This window comes from Giraffa tippelskirchi, chromosome 8, assembly GCF_054371585.1.
Source record: "Giraffa tippelskirchi isolate mGirTip1 chromosome 8, T2T-mGirTip1v1.2.pri, whole genome shotgun sequence".
Taxonomy (NCBI): domain Eukaryota; kingdom Metazoa; phylum Chordata; class Mammalia; order Artiodactyla; family Giraffidae; genus Giraffa; species Giraffa tippelskirchi.
The window spans coordinates 95,400,329-95,421,399 of NC_137282.1; the positions used below are offsets into that span (position 1 = coordinate 95,400,329).

A 21,071-nucleotide genomic window follows, 5' to 3' on the forward strand; every position below is an offset into this window, starting at 1 on the left:
AGCCATGCTACTTGCTGTAGCATCTTGTCAAATTGATTTACCCCACAGGTGAACCCCATGTCTTTTCTCCTGTATTCATGATTTCCTTGCCTGTTCCTGCAACAAGAGATCTATCTTACACTTCCAGGGGTGGATCTGAGTTTCCATCTTTACTTGAACAAAGAACCAGTGGTGGTGGTTTAGTCGCTAAGTCGTGTCTGACTCTTGCGACTCCGTGGACTGTAGCCTGCCAGGCTCCTCTGTCCATGGGATTCTCCAGGCAAGAATACTGGAATGGGTCGCCATTTCCTTCTCCAAAAGAACCAGTAGAAGTTTTGAATTTGCATTTTGTTTCTAAAAAAATTTAAAAACTATAAAGTAGAACTTACATAGAGTTTAAGATCAAAACCAATAGTATGTAGATGGAAGACTTCTCAAGCATTTTGGAGACTCAGCACTTGACTTTTCTGGGAAAGGTGTATGGAGGGGAAAGGGCAATTGTAGAGAGCAGTAGAGTGTAATCCTTTTCTGAACCAACTTCACAGATTGCAAATATTTAAATGAATAAAATAACCAAAAAATCTGTTTTGTTATATATACTCTTTTTGTAGGGACTGTCTTTATTTTGAAATTATATACCTGCTTAAGGAAAAAGTGTTATCCATTCATATATAGAGGCCATAAGTGGCCTCTATATATGGATACTTGCTTTTTTATATGCTAATTGTGTATTAAATGTCTCGAGTTTAATGCCGGGACATGAGATTTTGTTGAGCCTGAGATGTTAAATGACTTGATATGTAGACACTTTGCATATAAATTTAATGTCTGTCATACAGTAATTGATTGGTCTCTGTACTACTGAAGCTGTAATTTAATATATTTTATTATTTAAATTAGATCATGATTGATAAGACATTGCATATTGACATTTAATTTTAAGTTATATTATCTGAGTAACTTGTAGTTAACTCAGGTACCCTGAGTATCTCTGCAGTAAAGATCATTTTATTAAGACTCATATTTTTAAAAATTATGAAATATTACTGATGGATCCTTTTAAAGTGAATTTTAGAGCTACATCTATATGTTCCAGAGATGCATAGATCTAGACACAAGGTTTTATTAAATGAGAAATTTGAAAGCGGAGTTTGGTGAAAGATTGTTTTTAAAATTTTAGTTTTATTTATTTTTTTTAATAGCGGTAGCATGTTGCTTTATTTTTTTTGATTTGTTTTTTTATTAATTTATTTATTTTAGTTGGAGGCTAATTACTTTACAATATTGTAGTGGTTTTTGCCATACATTGACATGAATCAGCCATGGGTTTACATGTGTTCCCCATCCTGAAGGGAACAGTGATATGATATTGGATTGTAATTTAGTTGTCCTCCAGAAGATGAGAGTATAATTTATAAATTTCATAAAAATTTTATATTTTGAATAGAAAGTACATAGTGGTTTTAGTGAGATACACACATGCATACCCATGTTTCACTCATGTACATATGGAGGGAATATGTAGCGTTTCAAGCAATGTAAGATTGGCTGGTATTTTAATCTTAATAAGCTGACACAAGGCAGAAGTTGTCATACAATGCATATGCATTCTCATTCACTATTTATGTATACAGTTGCATGCGATTTATACAACTTTAAAGGGACATCATAACTAGCAGTCCCTGTAAGGTGTGTGTTTCTCTGTTTCTCTTTCTTCTGCAGAAGAAATTGGTTTTTGGTCATTTTATTTAGGTAATTGTTTTCAGAAATTTGAAAGTTTAATTTTATGTTTCATGTAGGTTTTTCAGATAAAAGGTTTGAAGAAGGTGATAGCTCTGGTTTCTGGAGAGGTAAGTTCACTGTTTTTCATAGTGACAAGAATTTAGTGTCTAGAATACATGCTAAGGAGAAAATAAAATTAAGTATCTTAGTCTGTTCCATCTCTACTTTATTTAAACACAGCTTTATAAAGCAGCTGTCAGTCAGTTCAGTCACTCAGTCGTGTCCAACTCTTTGCGATCCCATGGACTGCAGCATGCCAGGCTTCCATGTCCATCACCAACTCCCGGAGCTTGCTCAAACTCATTTCCATCCAGTCGGTGATGCCATCCAACCATCTCATCCTCTGTCGTCCCCTTCTCCTCCTACCTTCAATCTTTCTCAGCATCATGGTCTTTTCTAATGAGTCAGTTCTTTGCATGAGGTGGCCGAAGTATTGGAGCTTCAGCTTCAGCGTCAGTCCTTCCAAAGAATATTCAGGACTGACTTCCTTTAGGATTGACTAGTTTGGTCTCCTTGCAGTCCAAGAAACTCGTTAAGAGTCTTCTCCAATACACAGTTCGAAAGCATCAATTCTTTGGTGCTCATCTTTCTTTATGGTCCATCTCACATTCATACATGACTAGTGGAAAAACCATAGCTTTAACTAGATGGACCTTTGTCGGCAAAGTAATGTCTCTGCTTTTTAATATGCTGTCTAGGTTGGTCATAGCTTTTCTTCCAAGGAGCAAGCGTCTTTTAATTTCATGGCTGCCGTCACCATCTGCAGTGATTTTGGAGCCCAAGACAATAAAGTCTGTCACTGTTTCCATTGTTTCCCCATCTGTTTGGCATGAAGTGATGGGACCAGATGCCATGATCTTCATTTTTTGAATGTTGAGTTTTAAGCCAACTTTTTCACTCTCTCTGCGTTCATCAAGAGGCTCTTTACTTCCTCTTGGCTTTCTGCCATAAGGGTGGTATCATCTGCATATCTGAGGTTATTGATATTTCTCCCAGCAATCTTGATTCCAGCTTGTGCTTCATCCATGAATTCTCCTGGCCAGAATACTGGAGTGGGTAGCCATTCCCTTCTCCAGAGGATCTTCAGAACCCAGGTCTCCCGCATTGCAGGCGGATTCTTTACCAGCTGAGCCACCAGGGAAGCCCCAAAGCAGCATCAGTTCAGTTCAGCTCAGTCGCTTAGTTGTGTCCAACTCTTTGTGACCAAAGCAGTATAGGCAGAGCCTTGACCAAGAATTCAGCCTTCCTAATCTCGGCTATTGTCATCTGTCTTAACTAATCTATGAAGTACAACTTTTGAATGCTGTGTTACCTTAAGAAAAAGAGGATAGTAGAGCAAGTCAGGAAGCAAAGTTTCACTTTCATATATAAATGCAATTTGGGGCATGTAGGTGCTTATTCAGACTCAAATAAGGATTCATGAGACTGGATCACTGGTGAAATCAAAGACATTTATGTAAAAGTACTGACATTCTGGTTTGGAGGAATACAGAAAATGGTGAAAATAGAGTATTGTTAGCAGCAGATAGACTACAATAATTAATAATAGTTTCCCAAGAGAACCTGATTGAGGAGATTTGAGTGAGCCCCTGGATCCTGTATTTAAAAGCCTCCCTACCGACTCTGATGCCTCTTTCATTTGGTAACCACTGATCTATGGAGTCTTTATAACTTGAAAAGCAGGTTTTGCTATCATAACAGAAGCTTTTTTTCTCTGCACACAGATATATAGTGTATTTTGTGGTTATTTTTCCTGTATCTTGTGTCCCTTAGCTGGTACAGTATAGCAATAAGGAGGTCAGATTTTGGAATCAGACACCCAGGGTTTGAGACTCAGATACTTCTCTTCTTGTCAGTTGTATTATCTTAAGAAAAACATGTTTAACTTTTATTTCTTTTTCTTTATTTATAAGTTGAGGATAATACCCACCTGGTAAGGTTTTTGTGAGGACTTAAAAAGTTAAAATAGAATTCATTTAGAAGAGTGTCAGACAGATACTAAGTTTTATGTGTTATTATTACATTATTTTTCTATAATTAATAGATTATAACTAATCTTGGGATCATCTCATTTTTGTTTGTGCTTAGCTTTATTTTTAACTCTACAGAGGTTATTTCTTTTTAAATAACTTTTATTTTGAAATCGTTTGACTCAAGAAGTTCCAAAAATAGTACAGAAGATTTCCTTCACCTTGCCTTTAATGTAATTGTGCTCCTCACCCAACTTCTCCTAATGTCATTAGCCTATTTTAATCCCCAGTGTGGTCAAAATAACTAAGTTTGTTTTAGGAGAACAGTTGGCCAAAGATTATGTAAGGTGTCTTTCTCCTTGTCAGGTCCCAAATTAATTCATAGGTTTTCTTTCATATATGGCAATAAATGTTAGCTACCATCATCATTATTCCAGATGATGATGAATTATCATATCATCAAATAATAATTCTATTATTCCAGATTATTCTAAGAATCTTTCCAGAATTCTTTCTTTCCTGTTCAACTCCCTTGTATGAAATCTTGCTTCTGAGAAGGTTGTTTTGATGTTAAATGACTCTTCAGGAATATTGTCAATTGTTGATGTCAGCTCAAATAGGAGCCTGCAACAAGAGCTGTGGGTCATTGTTTATTATAAATAAATATTAATTGAGTAGATTAGTACTTTTGTACATAAACAACTGATAGCTTCTAATCTGTTTAGCCACATATGTCATACTGGGACCTAAATTTCTCCGGTACTAAATGTTAGTGATATGTACAAAGATTCCTTGAAACCACCTTGGTATTTTCTAAATATGGCTTAATTGGAATCTTCTAGAAAGCTTAAAGTTATTACTGAAAGTTTATTAATAATGTATAATTTTTTAATTTAGAAAAATTGTTCATTCCTTGGTGTCACTCTGCACGTTCAAAATAAATATCTCTAGGGTGGGTTCTGATAATTTATTTTTAACCAACTTTCCTGATAATTTTTAGTCATCCTTCAGTGTAGTGATCCTCATACTACTATATAGAAACTCTGGTAATGTTACTTAATAATGTCACTAAGAACAGAAAGCCAGGGTATCCCCAAATGCTTCCATTTAGGATGAATGGGGGAAAGTTTGCATGTATTAAACACTAATGTCTCAGGTTTATTAAGAAAGGCAATTTACAGAAATAATGATGACATTATAAATATAATAGTTATGCATTTCTGAGATCCGTTTGACTACTTAACTATTCACATATTTCTGAAACTGTTTCATGACATTTATGAAATTCTTATTTTTTGGCTGTGCTCAGAACTTGACAGATACATGCTTAACATTTAGTATTTAGGTATATTAGGTGATTTTTTTTAAAAGAATTGACTGAATAATGTGTTTGTATTTTGTTGTTACAGTTATTTTAAAATTTAAAATTTTGTTCATATGTTAACTTATGAATATATTTTTTTCTCAGTAATTTCTCTTGTGACAGTACTATTTAGATACTACAGTAATATAAATACTGCAGTAATTATTTAGATGCTATTCACATGTTAAAATTTTTATTCCAGAGCCTAGGAATGACTGTGAAGATAATCAAACACGGAACAGAGGGTTTTCCAAGAGAGGCGGTAAGGACCATGTTTTGGAACAACTTGTACTTAAGACAGAAATTAAACTGAAAAAGTGATTTTGGGAGAGCTGAAAGAAAAATTCTGGTGGTGAAAACCTTTCAAGAAAAATACTTTGGCATATGCTTTATGCTGTTAATATTTGAGTTAATATTCAGTAGGTGTCTCTCCTTCTGTAGGTGTCTCTCCTTGTGCTTTCTGATGTCACTGGATTTGTCTTTTCCTAAGACCTCCAGAGTGGTCCATGAAGTACAAAATGCGGGACTGTGTGAATCTTGGGCAGTCACAGTATAGATAAACTGGGATGTCTTTGTCTCTGAGTAGGAACATTGGAGATATGGGGGAAGGGAGAAATTGTAGATTAATTACCATACTTGCTAATCCGGCCTCTACTTGAGGAGAGATGGTATAAAAATTATCATGCTCAGTTCTGGATTATCTATAGGCAGACATGTTAAAATAGCAACAATACCCACAAAAAACCACAGTGAACTTATAAAATTGCTACAAGTGTGCAAATATATTTATGATAGAAGTTTAGTGTTTGGAGCTGCATTAGATACATCAGATACATCATAGTTTTTACTGCAACTTGGGGATAGCCTTTTCCCTTGCCTTAGATGATTGGCTCATTGAATAGCAGGCCTTCCTAGTGAAGCTGAGATTTGCTGCGGATTTCACTATAGCCTTGGTTGAGTTGTGAGGTGGGGAGGAATTTGGTGGTGAATGAGGGATGGCTTATTTGTCTCATAAGTTGAGTCTTGACTGGCAATTGCAGGGGGCCCTGCAATGATGGAGTGGACATTTAGTTAAGAAACAGACTCCTCTTTTAACATTGCTCTCCTTCCCCCTTTAACAAGCAGTTTTGACACTAATGTTCCTAAAACATAGTTCTTATTTAAAATTTTTGGTTTTCTGCAGAACAGTGACTATCTTTCTTACTATTCAGTTTTCTTTAAATCATTTTAATTCATATTTAAGTGACGCTGTAAAAAGCCAGTTCCAGCTCTTTGTGCTTGATCCTGGCTTATTGACTAGTGTAGGTTGACTAGTAGGGTGTCCCTGATTGCTATTTTCTTTAGATGTATACATTTGAAGGTAGAAAATTCGTGTGTGACACGGTGGTCACTCAGTAAATACAGATGTGTGTGTAAATAAATAGAACCATATCTAAGTTTGTGTTGAAGTATGATGTCATACAGGAACAGGTAGGTGCATATGTCATAAACGTATACAGCTCAGTGATTTTTCAGTAGCTGAAAACACCTGGGTTCTGTGTTTTCCCAAGCACCCAGATCAGGAGTAGAAATTACTAGGTCCTGAAAAACCCCTTTCATGCTCATTTTTAGTCATTAGCATTGCCCTTCCAGTTAATCTCTATTCTGACTTGTAGCGGCATAAATTTTTAAAAATTTTGTACTTAATATAAATGGAATCACACAGTATGTAATCTTTTTGTGTCTAGCTTCCTCTTAGTATAATTGTGAGATTGTCTTATTGTTGGTTGCAGTTGAAGATCATTATTGCTATATAGTGTTCTTTTGTTCTTCTGTTCTGCTAATGATGGGTACTTAGATTTTGTACAGTTTTGGACTGTTCTGAATCTGCTGCTCTGAACATTCAAGTACATTTCTTTTGGTGACACTTGTTAGTGTTTGTCTTTTTGGCTGTAGTCATTCTAATGGATATAAAGTGGTATCTCATTATGATTTTTTATAATTGACATATAGTTGGTGTATAATATGTAAATTAAAGGTATCAAAACATAGTGATTCATACCTTTTAAAGGTTATACTCCATTTATAGTTATTATGAAACATTAGCTGTATCCCCTGTGTTGCACAACATATCCTTGTATCATTGTGGTTATGATTTGCATTTCCTGATGACTGTGATGTTGAGCAGCTCTCCATGTGTATATTGGTCATTTGTATATATTCTTTGAAGAAATGTTTATTCATATCCTTTGCCCATTTAAAAAAAATACGGTTATTTAAGAATTCTTTATATATTCTTGATAAAAGGGCTAACAGAAACATGATTTGCAAATATTTTCTCCCTTTCTGTGGTTGTTTTTTTTCACTGTCTTGATGGTATCCTTTGAAGCACAAAAGTTTTAAATTTTGATGCAATCCAGTATTTTTGTTTTTGTTGCTTGTTCTCTTGATATCATCTAGAAAACCCTTGCCTGTTCATAGGTCATGCAGATTTTCACCTATGTTTCCTTCTAAGAATTTTATAGTTTTCACTCTGCTCTTACATTGAAGTTCTCTGAGTTCCTTTTTGTATATGGTGTGGAACAGGGATCCAACTTAATTCTTTGGCGTGTGACTAACCAGTTGTCCTAGCGCCATTTGTTCGTGTTTTATATTGACATGTATAGGTCTAGAGCTCTTGAAATATATCCAACTTGCAGTTTATTAAGCTTCTTAGATGTTTGTTGCTTCAGTCGTGTCTGACTCTTTGTGACCCTATGGACTGTAGCCTGCCATTCTCCTCTATCCATGGGAATTTTCCCAGCAAGAATACTGGAGTGGGTTGCCATGCTTTCCTCCAGGGAATCTTCCAGACCCAGGGATTGAACCTGCATCTCCTTGGTTCTTTATTGCTGAGCCACCAGGAAAGCCCTCTTCGATGTGTAGATTAATATTTTTCATTAACTTTCAAAAATTTTCTGTTTTTTATTATGGTAAAATAACTTAGCATAAAATTTGGCATTTTAGCTATATGTGTATAATTCAGTGGCATTGAATATTTTTGCAGTGTTGTGCTATTATCACCCCTATCTATTTCTAAAACTTCTTCATCACACAAGCAGAGCTTATATCCTTTTAGCAATAACTCCCCATACCTCTTCCTCTCAGTCTTGCTCTTTTGTGTTTGGCTTAATTCACTTAGTCTCAACATTTTCAGTGTTATGTTGTTGCATGTATCAGAACTGCATTCCTTTTTATGGCATACTATTCCATTGTGGGCTTCCCTGGTGGCTGGCTCTGGTAAAGAACCCGCCTGCTAATGCAGGAGATGTGGGTTGGATCCCTGGGTCAGGAAGATCTCCTGGAGGAGGAAATGGCAACCCACTCTAGTATTCTTGCCTGGGTGTTCCCATGAGTAGTGAAAACTGGTGGGCTACAGGCCATGGGGTTGCAGAAGAGTCAGACATGATTTAGTGACTGAACAGTAGCAACAGTACAATTCCATTGTATGTGTACTTTTAAAAATCCATTCAAAAGTTGATATGCACTTGGGTTTCTTACTACTTTTGTCTGTTGTGTATAATGCTTCTTTGAATATTCATAAACAATTATCTATTTGAGTCAGTGTTTTTGCATTTTTTGGGTATATGTTTAGAAGAGGAATTGTCAGGGAATTGACTGAGGTAAGTTAAAATATGCCACAAAATCACAGCTCTTACTGAGAATCAGCCTATTTTAAAAAAATATTTTCTATTTTTAATTAAAATTTTGTTTTTAATAAACATTAATGTTTTTTTGTTGTTCAGTTGGTCAGTTGTGCCTGACTCTTTGCGATCCCAAGGACTGCAGGATGCCAGGCTTCCCTGTAGTTTACCATCTCTAGGAGCTTGCTCAAACTCATGTCCATTGAGTCGGTGATGCCATCCAACCATTTCATCCTCTGTTGTCCCCTTCTCCTCCTGCCCTCAATCTTTCAGGGTCTTTTCCAATGAGTCAGCTCTTTGCATAAAGTGGCCAGAGTATTGGAGCTTCAGCGTCAGTCCTTCTAATGAATATTCAAGATTGATTTCCTTTAGGATTGACTGATTTGATCTCCTTGTGGTCCAAGGGACTGTCAAGAGTCTTCACCAGCACCACAGTTCGAAATCATCAGTTCTTCAGTGCTCAGCCTTCTTTATGGGTCAACTCTCACATCTGTATATAATTACTGGAAAAACTGTAGCTTTGACTAGACATACCTTTGTTGGCAAAGTGATGTCTCTACTTTTAATACACTGTCTAGGTTGCTCAGAGCTTTTCTTCCAAGGAACAAGCATCTTTTAATTTCATGGATGCAGTCACCATCTGCGGTGATTCTAGAACCCCCCAAAATAAAAGTCTGCCACTGTTTCCACTGTTTCCCCATCTATTTGTCATGAAATGATGGGACCAGATGCCATGATTTTCATTTTCTGAATGTTGAGTTTTAAGCCAGCTTTTTTACTCTCCTTTTTCACCTTTATCAAGAGGCTCTTTAGTTCCTCTAGGCTTTCTGCCATAAGGGTGGTGCCATCTGCATATCTGAGGTTATTGATTATTTCTCCCAGCAATCTTGATTCCAGCTTATGAGTCAACCAACTTGGCATTTTGCGTGATGTACTCTGCCTGTTAGTTAAATAAGCAGGGTAACAATATACATCCTGATGCACTCCTTTTTCAATTTTGATCCAGTCCATTGTTCCATGTCCAGTTCTAACTGTTGCTTCTTGACCAGCATATAGGTTTCTCGGGAGGCAGGTAAGATGGTCTGGTATTCCCATCTCCTTAAGAATTTCACACAGTTTGCTATGATCCACACAGTCAAAGGCTTTGGTGTAGTCAATGAAGCAGAAGTAGATGTTTTTCTGGAATTCTTTTGCTTTTTCTATGACCTAACAGTTGTTGGCAATTTGACCTCTGGTTCCTCTGCCTTTTCTAAATCCAGCTTGAACATCTGGAGGTTCTTGGTTCACATACTGTTGAAGCCTGGCTTGGAGAATTTTGAGCATTACTTTGCTAGTGTGTGAGATGAGTGCAATTGTGCAGTAGTTTGAGCATTCTTTGGCATTGCCTTTGTGATTGGAACGAAAACTGGCCTTTTCCAGTCCTTTGGCCACTGCTGAGTTTTCCAAATTTGCTGGCATATTGAGCGCAGCACTTTCACAGCATCATCTTTTAGGATTTTAAGTAGCTCAACTGGAATCCTGTCACCTCCACTAGCTTTGTTTGTAGTGATGCTTCCTAAGGCCCACTTGGCTTCACAGTCCAGGATGTCTGGCTCTAGGTGAGTGATCACACCATCATGGTTATCCGGGTCATTAAGATGTTTTTTGTGTTCTTCTGTGTAGTCATGCCACCTCTTCTTAGTATCTTCTGCTTCTGTTAGGTCTATATCATTTCTGTCCTTTATTGTGCCCATCTTTGCATGAAATGTTCCCTTGGTTTCTCTCATGTTCTTGAAGAGATCTCTAGTTTTTCCCATTCTGTTGTTTTCCTCTGTTTCTTTGCATTGTTCACTTAGGAAGGCTTTCTTATCTCTCCGTGCTATTCTTTGGAACTCTGCATTCAGATGGGTATATCTTTCCTTTTCTTTTTTTCCTTTCACTTCTTTTCTCAGCTATTTGTAAGGACTCCTCAGGCAGCCATTTTGCCTTTTTGCATTTCTTTTTCTCGGGGGTGATTTTGATAACCGCCTCCTGTACAAGGTCATGAACCTCTGTCCATAGTTCTTCAGGCACTCTGTCTATCAGATCTGATCCCTTGAATCTATTTGTCACTTCCACTGGATAATGGTAAGAGATGTGATTTGCGTTATACTGAATGACTTAGTGATTTTCTCTACTTTTCCTCAATTTAACTCTGAATTTTGCAGTAAAGTGTTCATTGTCTGAGCCACAGTCAGCTCCCAGTCTTGTTTTTGTTGACTGTATAGAGCTTCTCCATCTTTGGCTACAAGGAATATAATCAATCTGATTTTGGTATTGACCATCTAGTGATGTCCATGTGTTGAGGCATCTCTTGTGATGTTGGAAGATGGTGTTTGCTACGACCAGTGCATTTAATGTTGTTTTTTGTTTTTTTAATGTTCCTTGAGTTGATGCAAGTCCTGGATTAATTTTCAGTTTGGAAAATATTAATTTGACAATTTATTTTTGTTTCTTCTTTAGTGGAGCAGCATATGGAGACCTTTACTTTGCTATTTTTACTGATATTAGTGATACGTATTGTTTAATAATTTTATTTTGTTAGTATAAAAAATACAATTAACTTTTGTATATTGAAGCTTCAGTAACATCACTAAACTTATAAGTAATTTTTTTTAAATGACAGAAAATTGTTCATGTTCTTTTATCAATGTTTAATTGATTTATAAATTCATTCTTTTCTAAAGATTGTTACTAGACATCTTTAAGAGCTGCTCGAAACTGTTGGTTCTCCCTTAAAAAATGCAGGATATAGTTCATGGGAAGGACTTAGGTTACCTTTAAAAACATATTGATGTTATATTACGAAAAGTGACATTTGTGTGTAGAATCATTAAGCTGTAGATACCAGAGGTACTGATGCATTATGTTGTTGATGCCACCAGTGAAGGTAGATTTGGAAAGGAATGAAACTGAATTTAAGAAAAGATTCCAGTGGTTGAAAACATAATGAATTAAATAAAGTTAAACACAGATGAATAGAATAAATGAATCCAAAGGTAGATTTAAAGAAGTTCTCTAAACTCGAGAATGTAAAGCTTGAAAGCTCTTAATAGATAGGAAAAACAGAATAAGAAACCCTGTTATTCTGACATATATGTAAATATCTCTTGAGGAGAGAATAGGAACAGGAGGAGAGGAGACTGTTCAAAGATAATAGACAAGGCTTTTCCAGAGTGAATGAAGTGTAAGAGTCTTGAGCAAGGTAAATAAAAGCAAATTTACATTCTTAAAAAATATTTTAGAGATAAGAAAAAAAAATTTTAAACCACCAGAGGGAAAAGATCCACCTATCCAGGCCAGAATACTGGAGTGGGTAGCCTTTCCCTTCTCCAGGGGATCTTCCCAACCCAGGGATGGAACCCAGGTCTCCTGCATTGAAGGCAGATTCTTTACCAGCTGAGCCACAAGGGAAGCCCAAGCCCTTGACTGTGTGGATTGCAACAAACTGTGGAAAATTCTTAAAGAGATGGGAATACCAGACCACCTTACTTGCCTCCTGAGAAATCTGTATGCAGGTCAAGAAGCAACAGTTAGAACCAGATGTGGAACAACGGACTGGTTCCACAATGGGAAAGGAGTACTTCAAAGCTGTATATTGTCACCCTGCTTATTTAACTAACAGGCAGAGTACATCATGAGACATGCCAGGCTGGATGAAGCACAAGCTGGAATCAAGATTTCTGGTAGAAATATCAATAACTTCAGATAGGCAGATGTTGCCACCCTTATGGCAGAAAGTGAAGAGGAACTAAAGAGGCTCTTGATGAAAGTGAAAGAGAAGAGTGAAAGAGTTGGCTTAAAGCTCAACATTCAGAAGACTAAGATCATGGCATCTGGTCCATCACTTCATGGCAAATAGATGGGGAAACAGTGGCAGACTTTATTTTCTTGGGTTCTAGAATCACTGCAGATGGTGACTACAGCGATGAAATTAAAAGATGGTTGCTCCTTGGAAGAAAAGCTATGACGTAGACAGCGTGTTAAAAAGCAGAGACATTACTTTGCCAACAAAAGTCCGCCTAGTCAAAGCTATGGTTTTTCCAGAAGTCATGTATGGATGTGAGAGTTGTACTATAAAGAAAACTGAGCAGAGAAGAATTGATGCTTTTGAACTGTGGTGTTGGAGAAAACTCTTGAAAGTCCCTTGGACGCAAGGAGATCGAACCAGTCAATCCTAAAGGAAATCATTCCTAAATATTCATTGGAAGGACTGATGCTGAAGCTGAAGCTCCAGTACTTTGGCCACCTGATGTGAAGAACTTACTCATTGGAAAAGACCCTGATGCTGGGAAAGATTGAAGGTAGGAGGAGAAGGGGACGACAGAGGATGAAATGTTTGGATGGCATCACCCGACTTGATGGACATGAGTTTGAGTAAGCCCCAGGAGTTGGTGATAATCAGGGAAGCCTGGTGTGCTGCAGTCCATTGGGTCGCAAAGAGTCAGACACAACTGAGAGACTGAACTGAACTGATAAAAGGACAGTAGGTCAACAGCAGAAATTTTTTTTCAGTAAGGGCAGAGGTCAGAATAAGGTAGAATTCAGAATACTAAGGGAGAATAACTCTGAATCCAAGCTGCTGTATTCAGATAATTTGGGTGTCAGAAATAATATTTCAGATAAAGATGATGTTTAATACTTTTAGGTGATTGAGGAAAGAACTATTAAATTATATTAGTAAAAAGGAACCTGAGCTTTGGAAGAAAGTAGGAGGCAATGATGAGCCAAAATAAATAAATAAAATTTCAAAATTCATAAGCATATTGGTAAAATTGAAAATATATTGACTGCATGAGCTAGTAATAATGATGATTAATTTAGGGATACTTAGAAAAAGAACTAAAATTTTAACAAATGAAAAGACAGTTCTTTGTCAGCTGTGTAGGATGAAGAATAGATTGAAATGAAAGATTTCTTAAATATGGTAAAATGTTAGGGTAATCAGAAAAAGAATAAGATAGATAACTTTCTAGTGGAGGAAATACGGTAGAAAGAGGAGAGGACTTTGTAGGAAGATTAGGTTGAAAATAATTTTAATATAGCTTCAGTATCCATGGTGACATTGAAGGATGTCAGTAAAAGCATTAAATAAAATATAGCCTTTGGGGGTATCTTAATAGAAGACCAGAGAGGAGAACAGGAAGCATTGAAAGAACTCAGTGAAGAGAAAACACAAAATAAGATGATAGGAGTAAAAATACATGTATCAGTAATTTTATGTAAACATTGCAATGCAAAGTTGAGAATAAAAAGAAAAAATATCAGTACATTGTTAAGCAAAGCTGATGTAGAAATAGACAAAATAGACTCTAAGGCAGATATAGTTCTGAACATGCTTTGAATCTAACAATATAGTCTTAAAATATATAGGGCAAAAATTGAAATAAGGAAAAATGTGCAAATCCTAGTTAAACCATTAATCACCATTAGGATTTTAAACTATTTTTTTTCAAAAACTGATAGCCTGAGCAGACTAGAAATGAATAGGACTACAGAAGACTTTAATATAATATTTGAATATCAGTTATTAAGCTTGATTTAATAGTTCTGTTTGAAGAAATATATTGCCAAATTACAAATTACAGATCCTTTTCCAGCATATAGAAAATATACACAATTTGAAAATCTATTAAGGCTAAAAGAAAGGCCCAAGATATATCATAGAATTTATATCATAGACCATATTGTACTTACTAAAGTACATACTGTACTTGTTAAAATACATTAAAAGTAGAAATCAATAACAAAAGCCTGACCCAAATGCAGTTCCCAAACTGCATTTCTCAGTTTATGAATAATAATTCATGTGGAAATGATGAAATATTTAGAATGGAATGACTGTAAAAACAGAACATATAAAAATGTGTGGGGTTACATGGCTGTGGGCTGCCCCATGGGTGGGCACCACTTGCCAGGCATCCCATGGAGGCCACTCCCATTAGTCGAGGGCAGTTCTTCAAAATAAGTATGCAAATATGATCCAGGTGCATACTGGGGCTGGCGACATTGCACTGGCCCAATGAAGGAGTCCAGGAGGGGCATCATCAGTGCCTGCTACTCCACCACCTTTGTTTCTACCTAATGTTGTGTGGAAGGCCAGTGCAATCAGGAAAAAAGTTATTGAAGATATAGGACCTTGACAAGAAAGCACAGCATATGATTTGATTACATATTTCTAAAATCCGAAAGAATATATAGATTATCAACCACTGAAAATAATTTCATGGCGTTAGATTGTGAAATCAGCATACAGAAATTAAAAGCTTTCCATGCAGTTCAGTTAGTAGATGTATGGCAGAGATCCTATATAGTCATAAAATAATATAAAATAGAGTAAGAAGTGTTCCAAAGAATGCAGAGTTCCAAAAAATTGCAAGAGAGAAAGAAAGCCTTCCTCAGTGATCAGTGCAAAGAAATAGAGGAAAACAATAGAATGAAAAAGACTAGAGATCTCTTCAAGCAAATTAGAGATAACAAGGGAACATTTCATGCAAAGATGGGCTCAATAAAGAGCAGAAATGGTATGGCCCTAACAGAAGCAGAAGATATTAAGAAGAGGTGGCAACAATATACAGAAGAACTGTACAAAAAAGATCTTCACAAGCCAGATAACCATGGTGGTGTGATCACTCACCTAGAGCCAGACATCCTGGAATGTGAAGTCAAGTGGGCCTTAGGAAGCATCACTACGAACAAAGCTAGTGGAGGTGATGGAATTCCAGTTGAGCTATTTCAAATCCTGAAAGATGATGCTGTGAAAGTGCTACAGTCGATATGCCAACAAATTTGGAAAACTCAGCAGTGACCACAGGTCTAGAAAAGGTCAGTTTTCTTTCCAATCCCAAATAAAGGCAGTGCCAAAGAATGCTCAAACTACTGCACAATTGCACTCATCTCAAACGCTAGCAAAGTAATGCTAAAAATTCTCCAAGCCAGGCTTCAGCAATACATGAACAGTGAACTTCCAGATGTTCAAGCTGGTTTTAGAAAAGGCAGAGGAACCAGAGGTCAAATTGCCAACATCTGCTGGACCATTGAAAAAGCATAAGAGTTCCAGAAAAACATCTATTTCTGCCTTATTGACTATGCCAAAGCCTTTGACTGTGTGGATCATAATAAACTGTGGAAAATTCTTCCAAGAGATGGGAATACCAGACCACCTGACCTGCCTCTTGAGAAGCTTGTATGTAGGTCAGGAAGCAACAGTTAGAACTGGACATGGAACAACAGACTGGTTCCAAATAGGAAAAGGAGTACGTCAAGGCTGTATATTGTCACCCTGCTTATTTAACTTATATGCAGAGTACATCATGAGAAATGCTGGGCTGGAGGAAGCACAAGCTGGAATCAAGATTGCCAGCAGAAATATCAGTAACCTCAGATATGCAGATGACACCACCCTTAGGGCAGAAAGTGAAGGAGAGCTAAAGAGCCTCTTGATGAAAGTGAGAGAGGAGAGTGAAAAAGTTGGCTTAAAGCTTAACATTCAGGAAACTAAGATCATGGCATCCGGTCCCATCACTTCATGGGAAATAGATGGGGAAACAGTGTCAGACTTTATTTTTGGGGGCTCCAAAATCACTGCAGATGGTGACTGTAGCCATGAAATTAAAAGACGCTTGCTCCTTGGAAGGAAAGTTATGACCAACCTAGACAGCATATTAAAAACCAGAGACTTTGCCAACAAAGATCTGTCTAGTCAAGGCTGTGGTTTTCCCAGTAGTCATGTATGGATGTGACAGTTGGACTATAAAAAAAGCTGAGCACCGAAGAATTGATGCTTTTGAACTGTGGTTTTGGAGAAGACTCTTGAGAGTCCCTTGGACTGCAAGGAGATCCAACCAATCAATCCTAAAGGAAATCAATTCTGAATATTCATTGGAAGGACTGATGTTGAAGCTGAAACTCCAATACTTTGGCCACCTGATGCGAATAGCAGACTCACTGGAAAAGACACTGAGCTGGGAAAGATTGAAGGCGGGAGGAGAAGGGGTTGACAGAAGATGAGATGGTTGGTTGGCATCACCGACTCAATGGGCATGAGTTTGAGTAAACTCCGGGAGTTGGTGATGGACAGGGAAGCCTGGCGTGCTGCAGTCCAGTGGGGTCACAAATAATCAGACACCTCTGAGCAACTGAACTGAACTGAAATATAGAAAACAAATACTAACAGACCTAAAGGAAGAAATGGATGGGAATACAATAATAGAGGAGACTTTAACACCTCACTGACATCAGTGGACAAATCTTCCAGACAGAAAATCAATAAGGCAACAGAGATCCTAAATGATGCATTAGAACAGTTAGACTTAATTGATATTTTCAGTACTTTCAGTTCAGTTCAGTTGCTCAGACTCTGCGAACCCATGGACTGCAGCATACCAGGCTTCCCTGTCCATCACCAACTCCCGGAGCCTACTCAAACTCATGTCCATCAAGTCGGTGATGCCATCCAACCATCTTACCCTCTGTCACCCCCTTCTCCTCCCACCTTCAATCTTTCCCAGCATCAGGATCTTTTCCAATGAGTCAGTTCTTTGCATCAGGTGGCCAAAATATTTGAGCTTCAGCTTCAGTATCAGTCCTTCCAATGAATAGTCAGGAGTTATTTCTTTTAGGATTGACTGGTTTGATTTCCTTGCAGCCCAAGGGACTCTCAAGAGTCTTCTCCAACACCACAGTGTTTATAGGTGTCACCTTTTCTTTTTAGTCATTTTTAGGTTTTGTTTGCAAAGCAAATAGTGGATTTTTTTTTTTAATGATAGCTTTTAGCTATTTACTGGTAAAGGTGGACATTTATAGGTCAAATACAGCATTTCTCTTTAGTAACTATCTGTTGATGGCTTAACATATTAAAGTCATTGAATTATGCAAGGCTTGAATTAACTTGGCCACCATGTGCCCAAGATTTCTTTGTTGGTTTTTGTGTTGTTTGTGTGTTTGTGTTTTAATATTATAGGTTATCAAGACGGAAATGATTCAGAAGCTTCAGGGTCGTCCAGAAGAGGTGGAAGAGGTAGTTTCCGAGGTTGCCGTGGAGGATTTGGTCTAGGAAGTCCAAGTTAGTATTGGATTGCAAATAGTGTGCTTCATTTATTAAAGAAATTATTAAAAATAACACCTATCACGTATAAGATCATTACGACTGTATGGGAATGGTTTAGTATAGTGGCTGGTACATAATCACTTATGCTATGTAAAATATTATTTTGTAGACACATATAATTCCTTATAGATTAAATGAGAATATGTGAATCTTTCTAACAGTTTGTGTGATGCAGTTCTTTAATATTACAAGCTGTGAAGTGTTTCAGAGCTTTGATAAAGATGGCTGACCTTACAGATAAGTGGCATTCTCATGACTCAGCCTCCCGTTATACCTTCTTATACCAATGTGGCTTTCTACCTAAAATTTTTCCAGTCGTCTTTTCTTGGTGCTAAGATATTGTCTCCTGAAGTCACTTTTGGAATGCGTGTCTCTCTTAACAGAGGAGAACAGAGTAGTGAAACTAAAAACATAAATTGATGTAATGATTTAATATATGTGTAGCAGATTGGTGAATTGTCACTTTTTAAAAAGTGAAGAGACCCAGAAGGTTGATGTTTAAGACCGATAAAATTTGATTTGAGTGCAGTGGGTACCAAGGGATGCTATTCTGGAGAATAAGCAGTAAGATTATATAATGTGAAATTTTGAGGGGCAGTAACAGTGCTGTTTTTCAAAGGTAATTTAACTTTTGCTTATATCATATTTTGGGGTAGTATTAGCTCTGACTACTTTTATAAGATAATTTTAATAAAATTTTGAGAAAGTAATTTATAATTGAAGGAAATAATTTATGGAAAAGTCCTTCCATGTGATACTTCAAGAATACTATGATTCCTGTTAAATTTAAATTATTTTATCCTGCATCTTTTTAACTCGGCACCATAAATTGATTTTTTTCTGTTTACTGCATGATTTAAAAGTTTTTAAAAGTAACAATCTAAATTTTTTATCTATAAATCTAGGTAGCGAATATGAACAAGATGAGGGGACCCAGCGCCCTGGTGGCATTTTTGGTTCTAGAAGATCAGCATTAAGTGGTACAGGTGAGAAATAGAATTTATTACTGAATATTAATCATTCACATTTGCTTTTAGCTCTAGGGTTATTGAACCTAATATATATTTTTAATTATATTAGATTGGCTCATGATTATCTCTGCTTTTTAGATTTGTAAGCAAAAAGAACATGGACAGTTTTCCCTCCCTTATAAAATTTGTGCTCTGAATTATTCCTTCTTTCTTATCTGCCAGTTAATTTGAGATATAAATTATACTTTTAATTAGAAGAAGGAAAATGAAGTTTCCTTTGGTTTCAAAGAAAGGATTCTGAGGGAATTTGAGGAGAAAGTGAAAAAAAAAGAAGCATTCTGTTGATGAAAATGTTTAAAAGTAGTTAAATTTACGTGGTATTAAAAAGAAATGAGCTATCAAGTCTGAAAAGACATGGAGGAGCCTTAAATGCGTACTGTGTGCATGCTAAGTCACTTCAGTTGTGTCAGATTCTTTGCAGCCCCATGGACTATAGCTCACCAGGCTCCTCTGTCCATGGGATTCTCCAGGCAGGAATACTATAGTGGGTTGCCATGCCTTCTTCCAGGGGATCTTGCTGACCCAGAGATTGAACCTGCGTCTCCTGTGATTCCTGCATTGCAGGCAGATTCTTGACTACTGAGCCACTGGGGAAGCTCTAAATATGTGCTACCAAGTGAAAGAAGTCAATCTGAAAAGACCATATACTGTATGATTCCAACTCCGTATGACATTCTGGAAAAGGCAAAACTATAAGAAGAGGGGTGAAAAAAAATGAGTGGTTGCTAGGGGTCAGGGAACAGATGATCAGACAGAGAGCATTGAGAATTTTTAAGGTAGTGAAGTTATTTTGTGATACTATAATATTAGACATGCCATGATACATTTTTGCAAACATAAACACCGTACAGTACCATGAATGAGCTGTAACGTAAACCATGGACTTTGGGTGATTATGATGTGCCAGTATAGGTTTATCAATTGTAACAAAATACCTCTCTTGTGGGGAGTGTTGATTATGGGGCGGGGCAGTATGCAGGTATGAGGACTGGAAGTATCTGGGAAGTCTCTGTATTTTCCCTTTAATGTTTCTGTGAACCTGAAATTGCCCTAAAAAATGAAGTGTTTAAACAAAATGTTCAAACGAGAAAAAGGTTCTAGTTAAATATAGAATTAGGAGATGGGTGGGTTAAGGGTCTAGGAATCCTGAGAATTTACTCAGTATTTGAAAACAAATAGCTATATGTTTTATGTGCTTGAAGAGAAGCTGTGTTTTCTCTGACTATCCTGTAAAACAATGCCTTACAGGTAATGGTGACACTTTCCAAAGCAGAAGTGGTGGTGGAAGTGGACGAGGTGAGTTCTTATTTGGTTTACCTGTAAGTGGTTAAAATGACTGTAATCCAAGTTTAATTTTTGAAGTTAAAGGTAACTGTTGGTGCTTTTATACACTTTGAGGAGTATACATTTGCACAGCCAGTTTGGAGAAGTTGTTTACTTTTGTTGTTCAGTTGCTATGTTGTGTCTGACTCTTGCAACCCTGTGGACTATAGCCCACCAGGCTCATCTGTCCATGGGATTTTCCAGGTGAGAATACTGGAGTGGGTTGCCATTTCCTTCTCCAGGGGAAGCCAGTTGTTTACTACTACTCTTTAATCCAGCAATTCCATTTTATACTGTAGGTATATATGCTTATTACATATAAAAGGTTGTTCACTGAAGCTTCATTTATAATAAGTGAAAACTGAAAATCACCTAAAATTCATCAATAAATAACTGCTTAATAAATAATATAACCACAAAATGGAGTTACCATGCAAATATTAAAGACTAAGATGTAATCTATGTTTACAGATTCTTATATTAAAATAATCTTTTATTATGAGATAGTTAGCTTGGTGTAGGGGATAAAGAAAGTTCAGTATAGATAATTTTATACTATTAAAAAAACCTCAGAGTTAAAAATACTTAAATTTCGTATAAAAGTTAAAATATTTTCCAGACTAGTAAAACAATAAAGCTTGTTTAATATCTCTGAAAAATTCTGAGATCATTATTAGTCTGAGAGCATTCAGAGTGGCAACTCCCTTGAACCACTTTTCCCTGCTTCACTTCTTCAAATTCTTGGTTTCTTCAGTGTAGAAAAAGATTATTAATGGCTAAACCATATTTTATACAAATTCTTAGATCTTTTTTGAAAAGGGGTTTGAAGACCTT

At 36.7% G+C, this 21,071-nt stretch overlaps 1 protein-coding gene across 43 annotated transcripts in view; it reads left to right on the forward strand.

Moving 5' to 3' along the window:
- DDX4 (DEAD-box helicase 4) overlaps positions 1-21,071 on the forward strand; it is a 74,749-nt gene that overhangs the window by 29,018 nt on the left and 24,660 nt on the right. For 19 of the 43 annotated variants that reach the window (XM_081517820.1, XM_081517826.1, XM_081517830.1 and 16 more), the window contains 5 exons: positions 1,779-1,829; positions 5,297-5,356; positions 17,737-17,838; positions 18,789-18,869; positions 20,163-20,210. In XM_081517820.1, the coding sequence (XP_081373946.1) occupies positions 1,779-1,829; positions 5,297-5,356; positions 17,737-17,838; positions 18,789-18,869; positions 20,163-20,210 (342 nt within the window). Of the gene's footprint in view, positions 1-1,778; positions 1,830-5,296; positions 5,357-17,736; positions 17,843-18,788; positions 18,870-20,162; positions 20,211-21,071 lie in introns of all 43 variants that reach the window. The other 24 variants (XR_014061484.1, XM_081517823.1, XM_081517835.1 and 21 more) reach the window with 4 other exon arrangements.